The sequence below is a fragment of the Raphanus sativus genome, chromosome 7, assembly GCF_000801105.2.
Source record: "Raphanus sativus cultivar WK10039 chromosome 7, ASM80110v3, whole genome shotgun sequence".
Lineage (NCBI taxonomy): Eukaryota > Viridiplantae > Streptophyta > Magnoliopsida > Brassicales > Brassicaceae > Raphanus > Raphanus sativus.
In genome coordinates, this window is record NC_079517.1 from 20,432,320 (window position 1) to 20,455,258 (window position 22,939).

The 22,939-nt window shown below is 40.3% G+C and overlaps 1 protein-coding gene across 1 annotated transcript; it reads right to left on the reverse strand.

Annotated features, from left to right (window-relative positions):
- Nucleotides 1-5,466: 5,466 nt before the first annotated feature.
- LOC108815676 (uncharacterized) lies at nt 5,467-8,201 on the reverse strand. Its single transcript, XM_056991422.1, has 4 exons — nt 8,062-8,201; nt 7,684-7,942; nt 7,321-7,595; nt 5,467-5,836 (listed from the first exon to the last, which is right to left on the reverse strand). The coding sequence occupies exons 1-4, from the start codon at nt 8,199-8,201 to the stop codon at nt 5,467-5,469; spliced, it is 1,044 nt and encodes a 347-aa protein (XP_056847402.1).
- Between the last annotated feature and the right edge of the window lie 14,738 nt (nt 8,202-22,939).

Genomic DNA, 22,939 nt, shown 5'->3' on the forward strand with positions numbered 1-22,939 from the left:
TGTTCTGATGTATAAACCCAATAACCAGAGCCGGTCCTACAAATCTAAGGGCTACAAACCAAAACAAAAAAAGTTGCTGAAATGCAAGAGGGGAGTTTCGAACACTCACCCTGTTGTATGTTCAGCGGCAACACAACAGCTATGCTACTAAGACTTGCCTGTCTAAATGTGGTCGGTAATATACATATTATTTGGCGGCTAGAAGCAATAGCTTCTTTCGCTTCCGTCAAAGGCTGGCTCTGCCAATAACTTCATCTCTCCCTTGAAGAAGTCCACTACTATTGTCTATCGACGTACCATCACTTTGCTAAGACGACTGATGTCGTAACTGTTTGTAGTTTGCATTCAATAGTCGTCATTTACGATGGCTTTAACATCACCAACCCACGTCTCCCACTATCCATCATTCAATGGACCCTTACCTTGCTCAAATGCTCCCAATCTAAACCTATAAATAGAGACATCATCTCAATTGTCCTTTTACCAAAAAAAAACAAAAACAAAATCACTTATACTCTTTACAAATCTCACTAGTTATTCCTCTTATTTATTAAGGTAACTGCAACTACAAAATTATCTTAAGAAAAAGAAAATAAATTAAATAAAAATAATAAAATAAAAGTGTTTGTGTGTTGTGGGAGAGGTTGGGGTTTCAGTTTTGCGTTTGAGGGTGAAAAAGTCAAACCTGACGACGTGGCTTCTCTGGCTCTACCCTCCCAATCGAAAGCTGCTCTGGCTTAGTCCTCCGCCACCTTATATGGCTCAATCGTATCCCCTGTCCAACGCTGGTGTATCCTCCTCCGTAAGAGGTTCAAAACGAGTATGTTTTACGGTTGCAAGGCTCTTGAATGAGTTGGGAAACCTGATTGCAATGGACTTAGATGTTGCACCTTGGTCTTTGAGTCCATTATAACTTCAATTGAGTAGGAGATTGGTTGCATTGTTTGAATCGTAGTGCTTTGAATGTAGATTTCAAAATCAATAGTGGTACGACATGCAACCAGTGAAACTATTATTACAGATAATTATAGTATAACTACTAGTAATGCTGGTATAACTTTAAAAGTTTCCGCTTACGCATTAGTTTTGTAGGGAAGATTTTGCTATGCATAATGAATGGTATTCAATGATTTTGGCAGGATCCAATGAACAAAAACTTCATCATATATTTCAGATGCGAATGGTACATGTATATTTTAGTGTTGAAAAATGATACGGATGAGATAAGTCTTTCAATGATAGAAACATGAATATGCAAAAATCTCGTGCTAGATGAAAGTATTGTGAAGTTTAAATTGAGTTGCATTTCACAGCTGGTTGGGTGTGAGGAAACTTTTTTTATTTCTGATGATGAGGACCTTTATTGTTATCTATTGTCCCTTATAAAGAGAGCTGTAGGTGCATTTTATATGTGAGGTCATCAAAAGTTCAGAACTCCCTGAGGAACTTTTAAGAGCGGGCAAACGAAGTTCTTTAGGTATGAACTATGAGGTGTGGCATACAAACCACGATGAAATCAAAAATAAAGCCATAAGTTTATATGGTGGCAACAATCAAGTTGATAAACAATCCGAGGGAGGATAGTGGCGATTGAGGAGATGTTGGAAGAAGCTGATGAAGAAGTAAATGTGGATCAAAACATTGATGACAATGTGAATAATGGTAGGCAATACAGAGGAATGCGTGGTAGATATGTAGATGTTCCACATGTTGCCAAACCGATTCTGTTTATACAGGAATGGGAAGATGGTATGGGTTTGTTATAAGGAATTTTACTAAACCCTAGTCAAAGTAATATAGAAAGGATGCTAGTCCAATCCCAAGACATTGTAAAGCACAGAGAATAATGCCTAATCTAAATACAACCGAGGGAATGATGTAAACAAGTGACAGATTTAACAAGACTAAAGCAAACTTAAACTTTCAATCAATAAGATAAAAGAGGACTCATGAGTTTAGGGACTTGATTTCAGGTGATTAAGATTCAAACTAGGATGAAAAACTATCAATCAAAAGACTTCCTTAAGTCTAGAACACTAATTTAAACAAGCTCTTTGCCAAGATGAATGCTCATCTGCTTTAATCAATTAAACACCAAATGTCTTTGGCCTAATTGACTTAAGCAATCATTAAGAATACGTCTACTAACTATCTACACTCCCTTAACATCAAATGTCTTTGGTAAGGCAAGTTTAGAGCAAGATCCACTTGGATCAGACATTTCATCAAACATCTTCTAGACATGAAATGTCAAAAGATCTAAATTAGAAAGGCCAACACTAATCTAGCATGAAGAACAGTATATAAACAAAAAAAATATAAAGATCTAACACTAAACACCCTAGATTTTCACTTAATCACATTAATCACCCTAACTCATGAATCCAAAAGGTAACTACTCACTAATAGACATGAATAACCCAAAACCATGGATGATTGAAGGTTATTCATGCTTAGTGATCAAGACAAACCAATAAACACAAGAGATTAAGATGAAAAGAAGCTAAAGATTTAATCTTTCACCAAAAGAAACTCTTCTTAGTCATCAACATGATATTATTGCATAATCATATCAAATAGCTAGAGCAAAGAATTTTTCCAACTCTAACTTCTCAAGGCCTATTCTAACTCCTTTGATCTCTACACTCATCATCATGAATCCACAAACAAACCAATCCACCAACCCCTCTTATTCATTAAGCAAAATCGTAAGTGAATGCTTGCAAATGGTCAATTGGTCCAAGTCATTTGGTTAGGTGAAAAGTGGCTTGAGAACATAGAGAATCAAGAGGCTAAAGTGATCTTTTAAGATAACTTACTCTCAAAAACTTAGTAGCTTTGACATTGCACATAATATATCTAAGTAAAGGATCAACTTATGCATACAATGCTCAATCTCCATTGTTATACCATTTTCCTAAACATAAAGTAAATTCTACCCTCATTTCTCAATGCCAAATCTCTCATCACTCAGCCAAAGACTTCCCAATCACTCAAGAACACTCTTGCACTTAGAACTTTTCTTTCTTTGATGCCAACTAGGGATTCTTTAGCTATTTTTGTTCTCTTTAGCTCTCTTATTTTCCTTTGACCAAACCTTATTTCTCTTCTTTTTATTTTTTATTTTATTTTTTATTTTTATGGGGTTTGGTTTCTTTCCACACTTATGAACTAATCCTCTAATTAACTTATCCCTAGTGACTTACTTTCCTTTAAGCATCTTAGCACACTCTTCCTTTCATCCCTTTTCGTACTCCCAAGATCAAACTTTAAAAAAATTCCATCCCATTCTAGAAGCTAGACGACATGAGTCTTATAGCTAGCAAGTAATAGAGACAAAGCATTGCCGTTCTAATTACTCTCAACCTACATGTAAATCTTTCATAAAAGGCCTAACTCAACAACTAATGATGGCTTGAAATGAGAGAAGGGTTAAGTGAATGGACTACCACTTGAGTTATCAAAACGATTGGTAAAATAGGTGAGACAAACTCAAGTGTATGTGCAGCCATGACTCAGTACTCAAAAGATCATAAGCAAGAAGAATTAAGTCCATTTAGTTCAATTAAGACCGGATTTGGCTTCAAAGGTGGGTAAGTTTCAGCAATCAATGAGTTTCAAGAGGAGTTTTCAAGGCTCAAATTCTACAAGTCTTTCAAAGGATGCTCAAGCTATTTTCAATGATTACAAAGGGTATCACATTGAGTGCTTAGCATGAGTTCTTTGCAAGGTTTTTTTAATCCTAGTCCCCTATGCATGTATGAATGCACCCTATATGCATGCTTCTAGACTCCTAGATTTTTTTTTTTGAATTTTATATGCAGATAAATGAATGCTTTAGACTCAATCTTAAATATGCAAATGCAACTACATGCTTCTTTTTGTTGTTTTTATTTTTTTCTCTTTATTTTGTGCAAACAAGTATCTACAATTCAGACTCAGATGCTTGAATTTCATCAAAATAAACATGATCAGTGACACATTACAGTCCCCCACACTTGAATCACACGGTTTCCATGTGATCAAGGAAGGAAAAGATACCGGAAAGGAAATAAAATGCAAACAAAAAAAATGGTATGTACAACAGTGAGGTGAGAAGATACCTGATTAAGGATAGAAGGAGGTACCTTCCGTGTCCCAGTCATCTGCAGTGGCGACGAAAGGAGACTCGTTGGAGGACTCAAGGCAGGTGGAGGTGGGTTTTTGCACCTTCTGCGAAGCTCGTAATCAGAAGGACGGGCTGGTTCATTTGGCTCGCTCCTATCCTTATAGTAGGAAGGCCGAGGCAGCATCGAAGGGCCAGAATCACTCATCACATCATCTCTCAGACAGCCTGAACCGATTTTGGTTTGTGCTACTAGCGAAGTGACCTTCTTCATCTGTCTTTTAAGAACTTTAACTAACTCCTTGAGCTTGTGAATGGTCCTATCCTGCATCTTGTTCCATCTTTGCAGCTTAGCATTCTGAGAGAGGGACTCGCAGAAATCGATGCTCGTAGTGACACCTCCATATGGATGGAAGTAGTACCGCTCTGTTCCATATAATGGAGCTGGTGTTCCTGGTCCCTCATCATCAGCATTGATGTGCCTAGCTGTCCTATATGATCCTGGCCGTGCTCTCTTCTTTTGAACCAAATAGCAAGGTGTCGGATCAAACTCAATGTGCTCAGGGAGTGAGGTCAGAGCTTCGTTTTGCAGGAAGATGAAAGAATGAATGGTCGGGTCATAGCCTGAATAGAACTGATAAGCAGATCTGTCTCCTGTTCTTCCACCCAAGAAAATGAGTCTTCTTCAAATATGGGAGATCAATATAGCTAGCTTCCTTCCACAAAGGCCCTAAATTAATCCCTAGGGCTGCTACGATAGGTGTGATCAGGTTCCCTATAAATAGCCTTGGGGTGCTGTCAACTTGCGTCGATGCCCAATACTTATAGTAGATGAACCTCCTTACTAGACTCCTATCAAACCCAAATCCTTATATTCATTCAGCTCTGTGTTCTCCATCTTACCATTCTCATCCAGAGGAAGAACTGCAAGCCCCAAAAACTTCAACTCATCTTCATTCATTGATTTGGGGTTTCTCCTGCAATAAAAGGTGTGGCTAAGTACCTTTGCAGCATATCCCACTCTTGGACTTGTGATATCATTGCATTTATCACCAACTGGGTCTCGTGCTTCGTCAGCACTCCAAGTCTAAATATCATTTGAAATCAAGGTCGAAGTGGGTAAACGTGATTTTGCACCATTCGATAACCCAAATATGGAACTCAGTCTCTTAAAACCCATTCTGTAGATCTTCCCCATTACCTTGAAGAAAATTTGACCATACCCCTCTTCCTCATCATACTCATCATGAAACAATGCTTCAATGGAGGCAAATAACTGATAAGACACCTCCTTATGAACTCGATAAGCCATTCCAAGGAAAGATTACATTCCCATGTTGCGGAGGAGAAGCCGCACATCTTCAAGAATCCCAAATGTTTGCAATGAGGAAATGTCCGAAAATCAATGAGGCAATGGCCAAACATCTCATCGAAGACAACTTGATGTTTTTGATGTGTGCAAACAACTTGGTGTAGGAGGGCATGTTATCAACTCGCCTTTCCTCTTCTACAACTGTGGCTTCCTCTTCAGCTTCAGTGTATGCTTTAAAACCTTCTTTGATCTCCATCTCTATCTCAGACAAACGCTCTTCCCTGCTCTGGTTGCGGCTTACTCGATGCTTCCTAGCAGGCTTCTGCTTTGTGATCATGGAGTGACGAGGCTCTCTCTCTGATGGGTCTTGAGAAGCCTCAGATGAGGGCTGTGTGGAGCCAGACTTCTTGCATATTTTCCTACAAAAGAAGCACTTGGAAGCATGTAAGCAACATGAAGATTGATCATCAGAAAACTTATAATGATAAACTCAAAGATAAATGCGACAAAACTTTAAAACTAACTTATCAAGCTCATGCACTAATTTGATAGTGCCTAATCAAATGCTAAATTTTAGCAATAATTATCCTATCAGAGTAATTATAAGCATAAACAATCACGTTTCCTAAATTTCAAAATTTCCGAAATTTTCATGAACCCTAATTTTTTTTTGAAATTTCAATTCAAGGCAACTGAATCTGTTATTCATCAACCCAACTCACTAAACAAGCTAACAATAGTATAAGAAACAACTTTAGAGCAAGAAATCGAGCAAGCAACTCTTTTTAAAATTTGGAGATTTTGCAACTAAGAGAATGCAGCTCGAAATCTATATACCTTAGGTTGTTTTGATGGAAATAGACTAGAGATAATGAAAGAGGGGTGAATTCAATATCTCAGAAACAAGAATCAACATTTCGTTCAGAGATGAGAAAGTTGTGTTCTTGAGCTTTAGAGAGAGTTTGAGAGTTTGTGCCGTCGCGAGAAGAAGGTGGGGAGAGAGAGAGTAATGGGTCTAGGGTTTAGAGGGGGAATCGGTCCGGTTCAATAGAATCAATGCAGTGGCATTGAATACTGATACACAAGGCCGATTCAACTCCTGCAGAAATTTACACAAATCACTCGACGAAATGCAGATGCTTCCCTTAACCGCTGCGGAAGGCCGCTGGAACACTTCTCCTACAAAACTCGCCATTTTGCTTGGTCTTCAACTTCTCATACTAGCTTGCAAACCTGATAGACAAAAAACTGCACCCAATAAAATTTAGAGAACAAAATAAAAGTATGTACAAAGATAAACATGGGATTTCCTCCCAAGTGAGCTTGTTTTAAGTCTCCAGCTTGACTTCCTTCCTTTTTGGCTTGACGGAGATGGGATCGAAGAGTGAACCGAGATTCCTTCCTCCTCTATTGTGGTTCCCATGTAAAGCTTAACCCTTTGTCCATTGACTGTGAAGTCCTTTCCATCAGTGCTCTACAACACTATTTCCCCATATGGCCTTACTTTCTTGATCTTTAAAGGACTGGACCATCTAGACTTAAGTTTCCCAGGAAATAACCTCAACCGAGAATTGTAGAGAAAAACTTGATCTCCAACATTGAACTCTCTCTCTTCAGGATCCTCTTGTCATGAAAGGTTTTAGTCTTTTCCTTGTAGATCCTTGAGTTCTCAAAAGCATCAAGTCTAATCTCATCAAACTCATTTAACTAAATCAACCTCTTCGCTTTGGCTGTCTTGATGTCAAAGTTGAGAAAATTCACTGCCCATAATGCCTTGTATTCTAGCTCAACTGGAAGATGACAAGCTTTTCCATATACATGAATGAATGGTGTAGTGCCCAAAGGAGTCTTGTAAGTAGTTCTTTATTCCTAAAGTGCATCATTGATGTCTAAGTTGATAGACCAATCCTTCCTTGTTGTCCCAACAGTTTTCTCCAAAATAGTCTTGATTTCCTTGTTGGATATCTCAACTTGCCCACTTATCTGAGGATGGTAAGGAGTTGCAACCTTATGATTCACACCATTCTTCTTGAGAACACTCTCAAACATTTTATTAATGAAATGAGAGCCTCCATCACTGATCACAACCCTTGGGACCCCAAACCTTGGAAAAATGATGCTCTTGAGCATCTTTAGAGCAGCTATAGCATCATTAGTTGGACTAGCAATGGCTTCCACCTACTTTGAGACATAGTCCACAGTCAATAAGATGTATTCATTGCCGAAAGAAGATGGAAATGGCCCCATGAAATCAATGCCCCCACACATCAAACACTTCAACTTCTAGAATCGGGTTTTGAGGCATCTCATTCCTCTTTGTGAAATTTCCTCTCCTTTGACATGAGTCACATCTTGATACAAAGTCTTGTGTGTCCTTGAACATATGTGGCCACCAAAATCCAGCTTGTAGAACCTTAGAAACTATTTTGAATGTAGCAAAGTGGCCTCCATATGATGATCCATGACAGTGTGTAAGGATCTCATTGATCTCTTCTTCAGCTACTACTCTCCTATAGAGTTGATGCCTACAAAGTATGTAGAGGTATGGCTCATCCCAATAGTATCTATTCACATCCTTGTAAATTTTCTTCTTGGCATATCCTTCAAGCCCAAATGGCTCTTTTCCACAAGCTAAGTAGTTCACCAAATCAGCATACCCTCATCAATTGCCTTCATCTCTTCAAGCTTCTTCCCGGTCTCACAAACTGTAACAACTTCTATAATGGCCATGATCTGCTCCTCCGGAAGTCCTTCATCAATAGGAATCCCACACTCCACTCTCATCTTATACAGATGATCAGCTACACAATTCTCAACTCCTGGTTTGTCTTTAATCTCAAGATCAAACTCTTGCAGCAGCAAAATCCACCTAAACAGTCTCGGTTTGGCATCTTTCCTGGCCAAATGGTGTCTCAATGCTGCATGATCAGTGTAGACAATCACCTTAAAACCAACCAAGTAGCTCCTAAACTTCTCAAAGGCATAAAAAAAATAACAAACAGCTCCTTCTCAGTTGTAGCATACTTCACTTGGGCATCATCAAGAGTTCAAATAGCATAGTAGATGCATGTGTCTTCTTGTCTTTCTTTTTCCCCAAAACTGCTCCCACAACATAATCACTAGCATCACACATAATCTCAAAGGGAAGATCCCAATGTAGTGGTTGAACAATGGAAGCACTAATGAGCTCACTCTTCAATTTCTTGAAGCCTCAAGAAACTCTTCATCAAAGCTAAAGGTAGCTTCCTTGCACGACAACTTGTTCAATGGTATAGCAATCTTGGAGAAGTCCTTGATGAACCTTTTGTAGAACCCGGCATGACCAAGAAAGCTGCTAATGTCTTTCATTGTCCTCGGTGGAGCTAACTCAACCATCATATCAATCTTGGCCTTGTCCACCTCAATACCCTTCTCAGAAACCTTGTGCCAAAGCACAATCATTTCTTTAACCATGAAGTGACACTTCTCTCAATTCAGCACGAGGTTGGTTTCTTCACATCTCTGTAGGACCCTGCACAAATTAGACAAACAAACAGAAAATGAAGTTCCGTAGACAAAGAAATCATCCATGAATACCTCCACAACATCCTCAATAAGATAAGAAAAGATAGGCATCATGCACCTTTGAAAGGTGGCTGGAGCATTACATAACCAGAATGGCATCCTTCGATAAGCAAAGATACGATAGGGGCATGTAAATGTTATCTTCTATTGATCATTCAGGTGTATGGAGATTTGGAAGAATTACGAATACCCATCAAGAAAACAATAAAAAGATGGTTTGGAAGCCTCTCCAACATTTGATCAATGAATGGCAATGGGAAATGATCTTTTCTAGAGGCTGAATTAAGTTTTCAGTAATCAATACACATCATGTGGCCTGTTATGATTCTAGTTAGTATCAATTTCATCTTTTTCATTCTTAACTACAGTGATACCGCATTTCTTTAGGACTACATGCACAAGAGATACCCATTTACTATCAGAAATTGGGTAAATCACACCAGCATCTAAGATTTTAAAAATATCTTTCTTTACAACATCCTTCAAGTTGGGATTCAAACTTCTTTGATGTTCTATAGAAGTCATGGATTCATCCTCAAGATGTATCTTATACATTAACAAAGAAGGTGATATCCCTTTGATATCATCAAGTGAGTACCCTATTGCCTTTCTATACTTTTAAGTTCATTCAAAACTGTAGACAATTCAGTTTCATTTAGTTCACTACTCACAATGACAGGATATGTATCATTAGGGCCAATAAATGCATACCTTACACAAAAGGGAAGAGGTATAAGCTCCTCTTTTGGTGCCTTGAGCTCACTCCAATCATCTTGTTGGATGATCTCTTGTAGACCAACCGAGGCAGCATGATGAACCACTTGTGGCAGCTCTATGAACCAGTCTTCTCCAACCTTCTCCTAGTGAGAATCCAGCTTGCTCACCAACTCAACACTCTCCTTTTTTTCCACCAGTTGGATCTCTCTATCAACTATTAGGGCATGTTGTAGAGAGTCCTCAAGTGCCAATTCTTCAAGGAATCAGTAAGAGTTTTCATCTCATCAATGTAGAACACTTGGCCTTGAATAGTGGGTTTCTTTATCAGCTCTTTGACATCAAAGTGCAGAGTGTTCCCTAGGATCGAAATCTTCTTGCAAGTCTGGAAGGTAAAAGTCTGTGTGTTTCTGATTTCCTTCCTTCTCTCTCTTTGGCATCTCAATGATCTAAGTTATAATAAAAGATTTAGAGGATTTCTTGAGAGGCAGAGGGGTAGGTACATTACATATGACCCCATTATTTTAAATCTCAAGGATGATCACAAATTGTGGAAACGAGGGGTAGGTAAATTACCTATGACCCCATTATTCGCTACAATTTGCCAAAATGTATGAGTTACAAATGTCAATGAGATGAAATAGATGGCCTGCATCAGCATCAAAATTCATTGAAATTGAAACTAATAAGAGATTCAGAGAAGAGAAAAGAGGGGAGAAAGGGATCAGAAGACTGCATGTGTGTTCGGAAACTTGCTTGAGCTGAATCCATGTGTCCTTTGATCTATACTCCCAAGGTAAAGCTTACACTTTTATTTTATGCAAAAAATGAGGTTAGTAGAGGGGGTTGTCAGACATGATTAGTTAAGTTGTTGAACTAGGAGAACTTAGTTGCTATACTAGGATATCATATGATGTGCTTCTAAGGTTAGGATTTTTATGATTTGGTTTGCGCTACTAGAGAGATGATGACTGAGTTTTTAAAATCTTTTGAGTCCATGTTGTTTTCAAACCTCTTTTAGAGAGACTACCAGTTTTTTTGGTTTGAGGACAAGCAAAATGATAAGTCTGAAGGAGTTGATTTACCATGGATTTGACATGATTTTACCCATGGTATATAGAATTTTTAAGATAGATTAACTATGTTTTAGAGACTAGATACCATATTTACATGTTCAGGAGTAATTGGATAAAAGATGGTGATTTTGGAGCATTTTGGAGCACTTTAGAGATTTTACCCGAGATGACCATATCGACAGCATTAGAGGTCGACACAGAGATATACATATTGATCGATGCACACTGTGACATCGATCGCAAGCACACAGAAGCCCATTTGGTCACAGCCGAATTGATGCCCAAGATTGTATCTAATTACCAAACTACCCCTGACGAGTTTTAACCTAATATTTATACTTTGCCAAAGTGTTTGAGGCGGAGAGAGCTTTCTTGTATTTTTATTTTTAGGCAAAAGGTTTTGTAGGATTTTGAGTGTTGGAGAGAAGATCTAAAGATATTTGTTATTGGAACTCCATTATTTCTATCTATTTATCTATTCTATGCAATTCTATTTAATGTTTATGATTTTTTTTCTTAACTATGTCTGAGTAAACCACTTGTTAGGTTTAGGGTTCAAAGAGGTTATGAAGGATTAGCCCCAACTATAGATTCTTGAGTTGTGATATTCATCTTTGAAGATTGTTCTTAATGCTTGTTTATGATTAGCTAACATGAACTTGACTTAGTAGACTCATCCACTGATCTATCTTCTCTGAGTTAAGACTTGCTAGAAACAAGTGAAAGATGATTTAGTAACCCTAGTGAACACATTATCAATCCACGCTAAAAGCTTACTAGAAGCGTATCAATCGATTCTCCTACAAAGACATCGATCGACACGATGAAATGCATATTGGTCGATTCTCCTATAGAGACATCGATCGATGCTTTCCTAGATCATGACCCACGAGAGTTGGAGAATCTTTGGATCTAGTAATAGATAACTTAGAAGACGAAAGTTGATCGGTTATTGTTATTGTTGAGTTCTGTAATATCATGCAAGCATCTCATATAGCATATATATCATTATAATTATGATTACCTGAATACAAACCCTAAGTCTAGCGCCTTCATCATAACTGTTTAACCCCCAAATCAATCAATTGAGCAATTGTATTGTTTGCTGTTTAGTTTACTTGTAATTTACAGTCTTTCAATCTTCAACCTAACTTAGTTTAATAAGATATAGTGTGTGCCCCAGATCCTTGTGGAATCGATTCCTAATTACTACAACTTGACCTTTTTTTATGAGAGTAATTGTTTCTTTAGGGTAATTTGAACAAGCTATCAGGTATAAGTGGGTATTCGTGAGAAAAGTAAATGAAAAGAATAAAATAACACAATATAAAACCCGATTAGTTGTCCAAGGCTTTTTTCAGAGACCGGGAATTGATTTTGAGGCAATGTATTCTTTGGTAATGGATGCAACTATATTTACATTTTTGATGAGCCTAGCAGCATCTAAAAATCTTGAAATGCATCTCATAGACATTGTGACAGCTTATTTATATGGATCGTTGGATATATATATATATATATATATATAAGGCTTGACAATGCCATAAGCATTAAAAACAAAATCCAGGGTGATTTTTCGGTCAAAATACAGCGGTCACTTTACAGATTAAAGCAATCCAAACTTATGTGGTACAATCATTTAAGTGAATATCTCTTGTAAAAAGGATATGTGAATAATGCGATATGTTCATGCATTTTTGTGAAGAAACTTTCATCTACTTTTGTGATAATTGTTGTATATGTAGATGACCTGAACATAATTGGAACTCAAAATGAGGTTGATGATGCTAAAACTCATATGGAAGAAGAGTTCAATGAAAGATCTCGGAAAGACAAATTTTTGTCTTGGGCTCTAGATAGAGCATATCCGAAAATAAATATTTGTGCATCAATAAAATTATATGAAAATGTTATTAAAACGCTTTTATATGGGGAAAGAATTCTTTGAGTACTCCAATAAGATGTCCCGATGTTGAGAGCCATCTTTTAGGTCCTGAAGTACCTTATATGAGTTCTATCAGTGGGTTCTTATATCTTGCAAAATTTGCTAGACCCGATATTTCTTTTGCTACTAACTTTCTTGCAAGATATAGTTCTGATTCTACCCACAGACATTAAAACGGAATAAAACATATATTTCGTTACCTTCAAGGTACAAATTGATTTAGAGTTAATTTTATTTAGAAAACTCAAGTTTAGTATGGTTGGTTTTGCAGATGCAATATACTTATCAGATCCTCATAAAGCTTGATCGCAAACCAGCCATGTTTCTACAATTGGGGGAACCGCGATCTCTTGGCGTTCCCAGAAACAAACTCTAGTTGCGACTTCTTCAAATCATGCATAAACTATTGCACTTCACAAATCATCTCAAGAATGTGTGTGGCTTAGGTCAATGAGCCAACACATACAAGTAGCAAGGGGAATAGTTATCAAGAAAGAACCGGCAAAATTGTTTGAAGATAACTCGTCTTGTGTCATTCAACTTAAAGAAGGCTATATCAAGAGCAACATAACAAAGCATATCCCTCAAAAAATTTCTCATACATATGGGCGCTCGAGAAAAATCAAGAAGTGCACATCGAGTATGTACGATCAAGCGAAAATCCGGTAACTTATTCACAAAGGCTCTTCCCACTACAACATTCCACAAAACGTTTATAGTATTGGAATGCGATGTTTGCGTGACCTATGAAAGCAAAGTTATGTCCGATTATTTTCAGGAGAATCTTATGTTACATTACTCTTTTTCCTTCGTCATGGTTCCTATTAGATTTTTAACGAGAAAGTATGTAATACAAAAATAGATAAACAAAGGGAGTATTAGATAATATTTATGCTTATCTATTAAAAATACCTACATAAAATATTAGTAAAAGTTTTATTTTGTTCTTTGTACTCGGTTTTTTACCGACTTGATTTCAATATAAACACCCTCTCATATCGTTGTATTAGATCATCAATAATCTTTGTACAAAAAAAAAGAAAATGCAAATTATGAAAAAAATATTACAAGATATTTTCAGTATGGTGCATGGCGTATCACGAACATGGATCTCATATGGCGGTTCGATGTGATGGCATCGGACGTATATTCTCATATGGTCATAAAATTGTGGACCGTATAATCCTTTTTGTAATATTTCTTAGCATTGTAATAGTATAATTAACTAGACGTTAGAAAACAAAATCATCAATAATCAAAGGGAAATTTACTACAATGACACAAATTAATTGTATTATTACTAGAATGACTCGTATTTTTTTGAAAATTATTAGAATATTTTTTTGTCATAATTGCCCTTTCACATAGTTATGAAAAAAAAAAACATTCCAAAATACCCTTAATATTTGATCGACGATAGATTTATTTTCAAATAATAAATCTATCGAGTAGTAAATTTGTTTATAAAATCTATGCAGAAAAATAAAAATGTCGTTAAAGTGGTGGTAGATTTTTTTAAAAAACGTCAAATTTGTTTGTACAACATAGTTAATTATCCGATTTGTTTAAAAAATAGATTTTTAAGAATATGTCTGTCGACTGATATAGCAGATTTGTTATAAATGGTAGATTTATGTGGTCAATTTATTTTCTTATGAACCGATATATTTTTTATGGTCTACTCATTTTCTTACTTTCTTACGGCAGATTTATATATCTGACATAAAATTGTTGACAGATTTTTTTGTTTATGTAGTGACAAACTTTTTAGTTTATATTGTGGCAGATTTATTGACGGAAATATGGGTTTATGTTAACCAATTTCAATTTCGACGGGTTTACATTAATTCCAAATTTGGTTTATTTTTAGGCTAACTAAACTCAGAATTAAGCAAATTTTGTTGTTATCGTCATTCTCTTTCATCCCTCTTTTCTTCTTTTTCAAGTTGTCCTTTTTCATGGTGCTTTAATCACTTATTTCAATCCTTATTGATTGGGGAACATGGATCACATCATTCTCGTCTATGGAAAATGGAGATTTGAAAAAAAAAATAGTATTTTGAAGTAGATAATGATCAAGTTGGTAGGTTAGTTTGTTTTGTCTTCTTGAGGAATGAGATAGTAGATATTTTTTACTTTGAAGTTTAAGTAAAAGATGTTCCTTTATCAACAAGAATGTGATTCTCTGTTTCAACATCATGAATGGAGAGTATAACCACCAGATATGTTATTACCATCCTTCCCAACTAACTGCTTATATTTCTATTTGAATTTTAATCTGGGTGGTTAGTACTCGAATACTGTGACAACTTCATACTCTTGCTCCTAAAATCAATACTTACTCTTTTGGTTAGTACTCCAATTCTCACTTATAAAAAACAAACCCTTACAGTTACCACAACTTCAAATAATCAAACACGCTCAGCTACAATATAACAAGTGCAGCAGTGGTTACTGCGATAACAAAAACCACAGAAATAATATTCCATGCGCCTTTGACGTAGCAGCTACTTCCGTGTAGAAGGAGGATTACACCCCTCCAAAGGCCCAGCGAACAGCGATACATGACCTGTCGGTCATGAGAGGAGGGCATAAAGATGGGCCGAGAAAACAGTCCAAGAGAGAGGCTTCTAGTCGCTCGCGCGACTAAAGGACAAAGGCCCATTTAGCAGACCTGCCGACTAAAGCCCATATAGACAGTGGACACACACACAAGGCGGCTAGATCTAAGGTTTTCACTCCTCTCTATCCGCTATCTTGTATTCTTTCCCGGCTACCTCTTCGAGCACCGTCTTGTTTTCCTCCTTACTCTTCCTTTGTAACCGACGAACTCTTACTCATCTATAAAACGTCTTTGTTAGACCCACAGACGAGTTCTTCGTCTCATTTTACTAGTTTTGACCGAACTCGATTCTAACAGTTGGCGCCCACCATAGGGCTAGCAAAGTAACGTTAGCAAAGATGAGTCCGAACCCCGAAGGTTCAACTTCCGGCGATGAACATGATGCGGACCCAACCCCAGTCACGGCTATCCCGATAGCCCCTGCTTTTGTCGATACCATCATGGAGCGTTTTGCCCGACAAGACGCTGCCCAAAAGGCGGCCATTGAGCAAATCGCCGCAATCGCCGCGCTCCTTGCTCCTCTCGCCGGCGCTCCAGACGCAGCTACTGCTACCATCCGGAGACAGCTGTTCGCCAGCGACATAACCGCCGACCCAACGAATCAAGGCGCTCCTTCCAGCACTCTCAACCCAGACGCCGCCCCTTTCACTCCTGCAAACCCAGATCTGCAGATGGTTCATGAAGTCGCAGCACTCAAACACTCGCTTCTGGAACTAAACTCCAAGATACATTGCGTTACCACCTCCGCACCGCAGATAGAACAAGTTCTGGCGAACACCCTCCGAACCCCGTTATCTCCAGCAATAACTAGCGTCAGACTACGACCAATCGAGAAGCTCCGACTGCCGACGTATGAAGGCCTCACCGATCCAACGGCCCACATCATGTCCTTCAACATCGCGGTACGCAGAGCAAACTTCTCCGACGAAGAGCGTGACGCCGGCTACTGTCTACTTTTCGTCGAAAGCTTGAAAGGACCGGCTCTCACCTGGTTCACGGGTCTTGCCGAGAACCCCATTAAAGACTTCCATGACTTGTCGTCGGCCTTCCTCAAGAACTACATCATGTTCACTCAGGAAGACGCGACAGTATCCGATCTTTTCAACCTTGTCCAAGGAAAAGATCAAAGTTTACGCAGCTTCATGGAGAAGTTCAAGGCTATAGTCTCGAAGGTCGTTTTGCCCGACAGCGTCGCGGTTGCTGCTCTCAAGAACACGTTGTACGTTCATTCCGTTTTTCGTGACGACCTCCATAGGAACCCTACGACGTCCCTTTCCGACGCCATCGCCAGTTCCCACAATTTTATCCGCATGGAAGAAGACACGAAGGCCCTTATCGGCAAGTTGAACGCTTCCAAAGCTGACAAAACCGGCGTGAAGAATGCGCACAGTCGACAAGAGCCGCGACAACACTCGTCGGGCGACAGAGCAACTCAAAAGAAGAATTCCGTGTATGCCGTCGACGAAGAGAGCTCCCCAGCGTCAACAACCGTCGTTCGCGAGAAAGGATGGAACATTTACAACCGCGAAACCGACGGAAAGCCACCGGATTCCTCCGCAGCAGTAAGTTCTCGGCCCCCAGGAGCCGAGAAGTAGTGCGACTACCACAGCACTAAGTCGCATGACACGAGAGAATGCAAAACGCTATTTGAGCAATTTCTCTCCTCTGTCGCAAGCGGAAAGCTCGAAATCGAACCTCCAAAACCTGGAGCCCGTGGACCCGCGAGCTGGAGCAAGAACAAGGATAGGAAGACACATAATTTGCAAGGCAAAGCCCCTCAACAAGAGAGGCGAGCAACACTCGAAGAAGCAAATCCAGCGTCACCAGAAAAGGGCAACTCATCAAGCGACGAGGAAACACCGAAAAACCGGCGACGCGTCGAGACTGTTTTCACAAGATCCACCAGGGATACTGACAATCGCGAGCTACCGAGAGCGAGAAGGCGCATCAACGTCGTCCTGAAGCAGCTGGAGCCTACACCCGACGAACCTGAACAAGCCTCTCTTCCAGACCTGCGCACTCAACTAACGACATGCGGAACCTCCTCAAGCGAAAGGAGAAACCAGCAGCAGATACAGTCAGTCACGTCCCCGATCTCCGCGACAAGATCAATTCTTCCAAGGCTCGCCGGTTGAATAACCCATGTCCCATGAAGCCCCGCCCCGTAGATCTACGGGAAAAGCTCAATTCCAGGAAACCGGATTTGCGAAGCCAGCTCGATCGTCCTCTGTACTCCGATCTTCGACAAAAGCTCGAAGCCTCTAGAACTCAGCATTCCAACCATGAAAAAGACACCGTCATCAACGTTATGGGCGGATCCCCGCCTTGCGGTGATTCCGTCAGGTCCATTAAAGACTATCGTCGCCAGACAACATCTTCGCGTAAGTGGCCGACAAAACCCGAGAACGACCATCAAATCACTCTCTCGCCTGACGACGCCCTTGGCATCCACATGCCACACAACGACCCTCTCCTCGTTGAACTCGGAATCGGCGATTGCCAAGTCACCAAAATTCTAATCGATACAGGCAGCTCTGTCGATCTGATCTTCCGAGACACACTCGACAAGATGGGCGTTGACACAAGAAGTATGAAACTGTCCTCCTGCTCTCTTACAGGTTTCAATGGCTCGTCCGAAGTTATGGTCGGCACCATCCGCCTTCCAGTGTACGCATGTGGCACGACATGGACCGTCAAGTTCTCGGTTGTCGATTCTAAAGCCCCTTACAACGCGATCATAGACACCCATTGGCTACATTCGATGCAAGCAATCCCGTCGACTTACCACCAGTGCGTCAAGTTTCCAGAACCAGACGGTAAGATCCGAACACTACGGGGCGATCACAAGCCGCTGGAGATCTGTTGCAGAAGGTGTTCCCCCAACAAGAAGAGGTCTTCGACATACCTATCGACGATACTGATCCCAGCAAGGTGATCCGCATTGGAGCATTTCTGCCGAATGATATGCAGCAGCAACTCGCTGAGTTTCTCCGCCAAAACGTCGCCACCTACGCCTGGACTACATCTGACATGAAAGGGTTCGACCCAGCGATTACCTCCCATGTGTTAAACGTTGATCCCACCGTCAAGCCTATCCGCCAGAAACGCAGAAAGTTGGGCCCAGAACGATCAAAGGCGGTCAACGACAAGGTAGACCGCCTACTCGCCACCGGTTCCATCATGGAGGTCAAGTACCCCGACTGGCTCGCTAACCCTGTCGTCGTTAAAAAGAAAAACAGAAAATGGACAGTTTTCCTCTTCCACACATGGACCGTTTAGTCGAGTCGACTGCCGGAAACGCACTGCTAACGTTCATGGAAGCATTCTCTGGATACAACCAGATAATGATGCATCCCGACGATCGGGAAAAGGCGGCGTTCATAACAGATAGAGGAACCTATTGCTACAAGGTAATGCCCTTCGGCCTCAAAACGCAGGAGCAACCTACCAGCGCCTTGTCAACCGCATGTTCGCCGACAAATTGGGCTCCACGATGGAAGTCTACATTGATGACATGCTGGTAAAATCACTCCGAGCCGAGGATCATCTCACGCACCTCCGGGACTGCTTCACAACGCTCAACGAGTACGGTATGAAATTTAACCCAGCTAAATGCACGTTCGGCGTTATGTCCAGCGAATTTCTCGGATACATCATCACTCAGAGAGGTATAGAAGCTAATCCCAAATAGATATCGGTGATCCTCGATCTCCCAAGCCTCAAGAACAGCCGAGAAGTGCAACGCCTCACCGGCCGAATAGCAGCGCTCAAAAGGTTAATTTCGCAATCTACCGACAAATGTCTCCCCTTTTTCGAGTTGTTGCGAGGAAACAACCGATTCATCTGGGACGACAAATGTGAGGAAGCCTTTGGTCAACTTAATCAATACCTGACTACTCCTCCGGTCCTCTCGAAACCAGAAGCAGGCGACATTCTCACCCTCTATATCGCGGTCACACTATCGCCGTCAGCAGTGTGCTCATTCGCGAAGATCGGGGGGGGGAGCAGAAGCCCATATTCTACACGAGCAAACGCATGACCGAAGCCGAAACCCGATATCCCACCCTCGAGAAAATGGTGCTCGCAGTGGTACACTCAGCGAGAAAACTTCGTCCATACTTCCAATCTCACACAGTCGAAGTTCTCTCCAATCAGCCCCTCCGGACGATCATGCAAAACGCCAACCACTCTCGACGACTAACGAAGTGGGCGATGGAGCTTAGTGAATATGATATCCTATACAAGAACCGAACAGCAGCCAAGTCCCAAGTCCTTGCTGATTTTCTGATCGAGCTCACACCCGAACTCGAACAATATTTTGCCGTCTCCAACAAAGGGTCTGGGCCGGAGTTCAACTTCAATCTCCAACAGGCGAGCTAATAAGACAATCTTTTAGCTTCGGTTTTCTTGTTCCAACAACGAGGCCGAGTACGAGTCCCTCCTCGCAGGTCTACGTCTCGCCAAAACCGTCAAAGCCAAGCGACTAAGCGCCTACAGCGACTCCCAACTCGTTGCCAGTCAATATAATGGCGAGTACGAAGCTCACAATGCACGTATGGACGCCTACCATAAGCTCGTTCAGAAACTCACCAAAGAGTTCGAATTTTTCAAACTCACCAAAGTCCCACGAGGAGAGAACGTCTGCGCTGATGTTGGGGTCAAAAACCTTCGTTACGAAGTTAGTATCGTAACATTCGATAAAATAAAACTTTATTTATTTTTTACGGAAAGAAATCGTAGAAATCGTTACCTTGCAAAAAGTTCCGCGATTAAATAAAGTTCTCGTTAAAACACGATCATCGGAAATAACGAAGAATCATTAAAACGCGAGAATAAGGGCTTGACAATCGCAGGGTCATACGAAGCTCAGTCGCTATAGCGATCGAGCGTTCGTATATCGATCATTTTCTGAAACGTCCGAAGTCTTCCGAAACGACGATACGACGTAAAACTATGCATTATCGACTCTCCGTATAGCCATTCTCCGCGACTAACCTTCTCTTGATCTCTCGATCAAACGGAATCGTCCATTCGGTTTACGATAAAACCGCAGAAACTTAATCTTATCAAAGAAATCGTAAAATACGTCTCGAATCAGAAAGACGGCCCAAAGGATCTTAAACTTGATTCGAGGCCCACTTACGATTTCTTAAAAACCCATAAACTTTATGACGGTTTATGCTTGGAGGATAAGCATCAGTTTCCGCGGATAAATGGAAATTTTCCGCAGATAATCATGAAGATCGGAAAAAATGGAATATTCCCATTTTTCGACTATGACGGCTTAAGGGCAAAAGGGGGAAGCGTAAACCGACCTTGGAGGGAGTATATAAGGAGCTCAAGGCGAGAGGCACAGAGGCATCACTTTTTTCAGAACAACTTAGCACTTAGAGTATTTTAGGCAACTTTCCGTTTTTATTTTTCGAGCTGCGACTCAATTAGGTTTAGCCACCTCCGGGTATTAGAACTAGGATCTCGCCGACAGCTCTCGTAGCCGAAGCACGTTATCCTGTTGTTGCTACGCTAATACGTAGATTCGGAATAAAATCCTTCTTGCTCTTTTTTACGATTTTTATTTTATTTTCCGTTATTGTGGTGTTCTGATTGCTTGACGTGTGGTTTCTCAGAAATTTGGGATCTCTGGGAAATTAGAGTTTTCCTACTTTCCTAAAATATACGAAATATTGACGGTGCGAATTTCGGTTCCCACAGTTTGGCGCTAGAAGGAGGAGGGGTACAGATCAATCTTACCCGCAAAAACCACTCAACAATCAGAAACGAGATGGAAATCTCATATTCTCCAGAGGAGATCTCATTCAGGGATGATATCTTGTGTTTTTAATAGATTTTGTCATTCTTTTATCTTGCATTTTGATCATTTAGGATAGCATTTAGACTTGTTTAGGTTGCATTGCATTGTATTTGTCCATATCAGGTGATGAAGATATCAAATGGTAACTTTGGAGCATTTGGAGGTAGAATGGGAGCAAGATTAGTGATTTTCAAGATCACCAAGCGTCCCAGCGGCATAAGTGACCACACAGCGGCCTTACGACCTTGCCAAGAAGCCGATGCACAACACTCAGCGGCCTAGCGTCACCCAGCGGCCTGGCGTCATGACGAGAAGCCGGTGCAGAAGTTCTGCTGAAAATTCTAAGTGTTGGAGCGGCTTTTGGTGCAGCGGTTTCACCAAACCGCTGGAGTAAAACACACCTCCCTGCCCAACTTCGACTTCTCGCAGTGGCCAAGTGACGACGCGTCAAAAACCAGCTGTGATGTCACAGCGGCTTTTTGCACTTCCAGCGGCTTATTGGACGCGTCAAAAACCAGCTGTGACACTTAGAAAAAATATTCACATCTGTTTTTACCAACTTTTACCCAAATTATCTTGGGTCAACCCAAGTTTGTTGGGTCGACCCAGCTCGTTTTTAGGCTACTATAAATACTCTTTAGACCCTAATGATGGGATTATCTTGTTTTCTCTTAAGAACACATTGAAACCTTGAAGAAAGATTGAATCTTTAGTCTCTTTTCTTCTCATTTCTTTGTAATTGTTGGATTAAACTTGCTTCTCAACATGATTTCTCTTAAATCAACCATGGGTTTAAGGTTAATTATGAAGATTAGTGAGTAGACTCCTTTTGGATTCATGGATTAGGAAGACCAAGGGTGATTAAGCTAGATCTAAGGTGTTTTAGTATAGATCTCTCTTGTTCCTTGCTAGTAGAGTGTTCTCAATGCATCTTTTGAGTTAGCCTCTCAAAAGTTGAGCTTTAGGCATTTCCCACCCACAAGGTGTTTGATGAAATGCCTGAACCAACTCTCCTAAGCTTTTAACATACTTTGCCAAAGAGATTTGTTGTTAAATGTGTTAAGATGGCTAGTAGACTTGTTCTCCATGATTGCTTTTGTAACATTCAACCAAAGAGATTTGATGCTTGAGTTGCCTTAGCAAATGAACATTCATCTAGAGATAGAGTTTGTTTAGGATTGTGTCTAGGCTTAAGGTTGATAGATTGATTGAAAAGCTGCCACCTTCAGATTGAAACTTGATCACCCAATGTCAATTCCCTAATCCCATGAGTCCTCCTCCTTCATATTGAGAAACAAAGATCATTTCGTTATTGCATTTCTACTCTAGTTCTTAGTTCACTTCACTTCACTCAATTGGTTGCACTTAGATTAAGTATAGACTTGCATTCCCTTTGCATTAGAATCACTTAGGATTGGTTCGACAATCTTTTATACTACATCATTTGATTAGGAGCCTTGAAAACTCCTAGCCTCAAATTGGCGCCGTTGCCAAGTTCTATTGTGATTTTGACATTGGGATTTAGTCATTTGCTTGAGACTAAGACATTTTTATTGTTATTGTGATATTGGCTCTGCTTTTTCCTCTTTCTTTTTTATTTCAGGTGTATGAACTTGCGAAGTAGAGGGACTACAAACCTCACTTCTCTAGTACCTGACATTCGGGCTTTGGAAAGAGAGAATACAAGAAGAAGGAGAGAAGAGGAGCAACAGGCTCATTTCAACAGATTGGGTTTTGATATGGCTCACCATCAGAACCAGAATCAAGATGGAGAGATCCCTTTGGGAG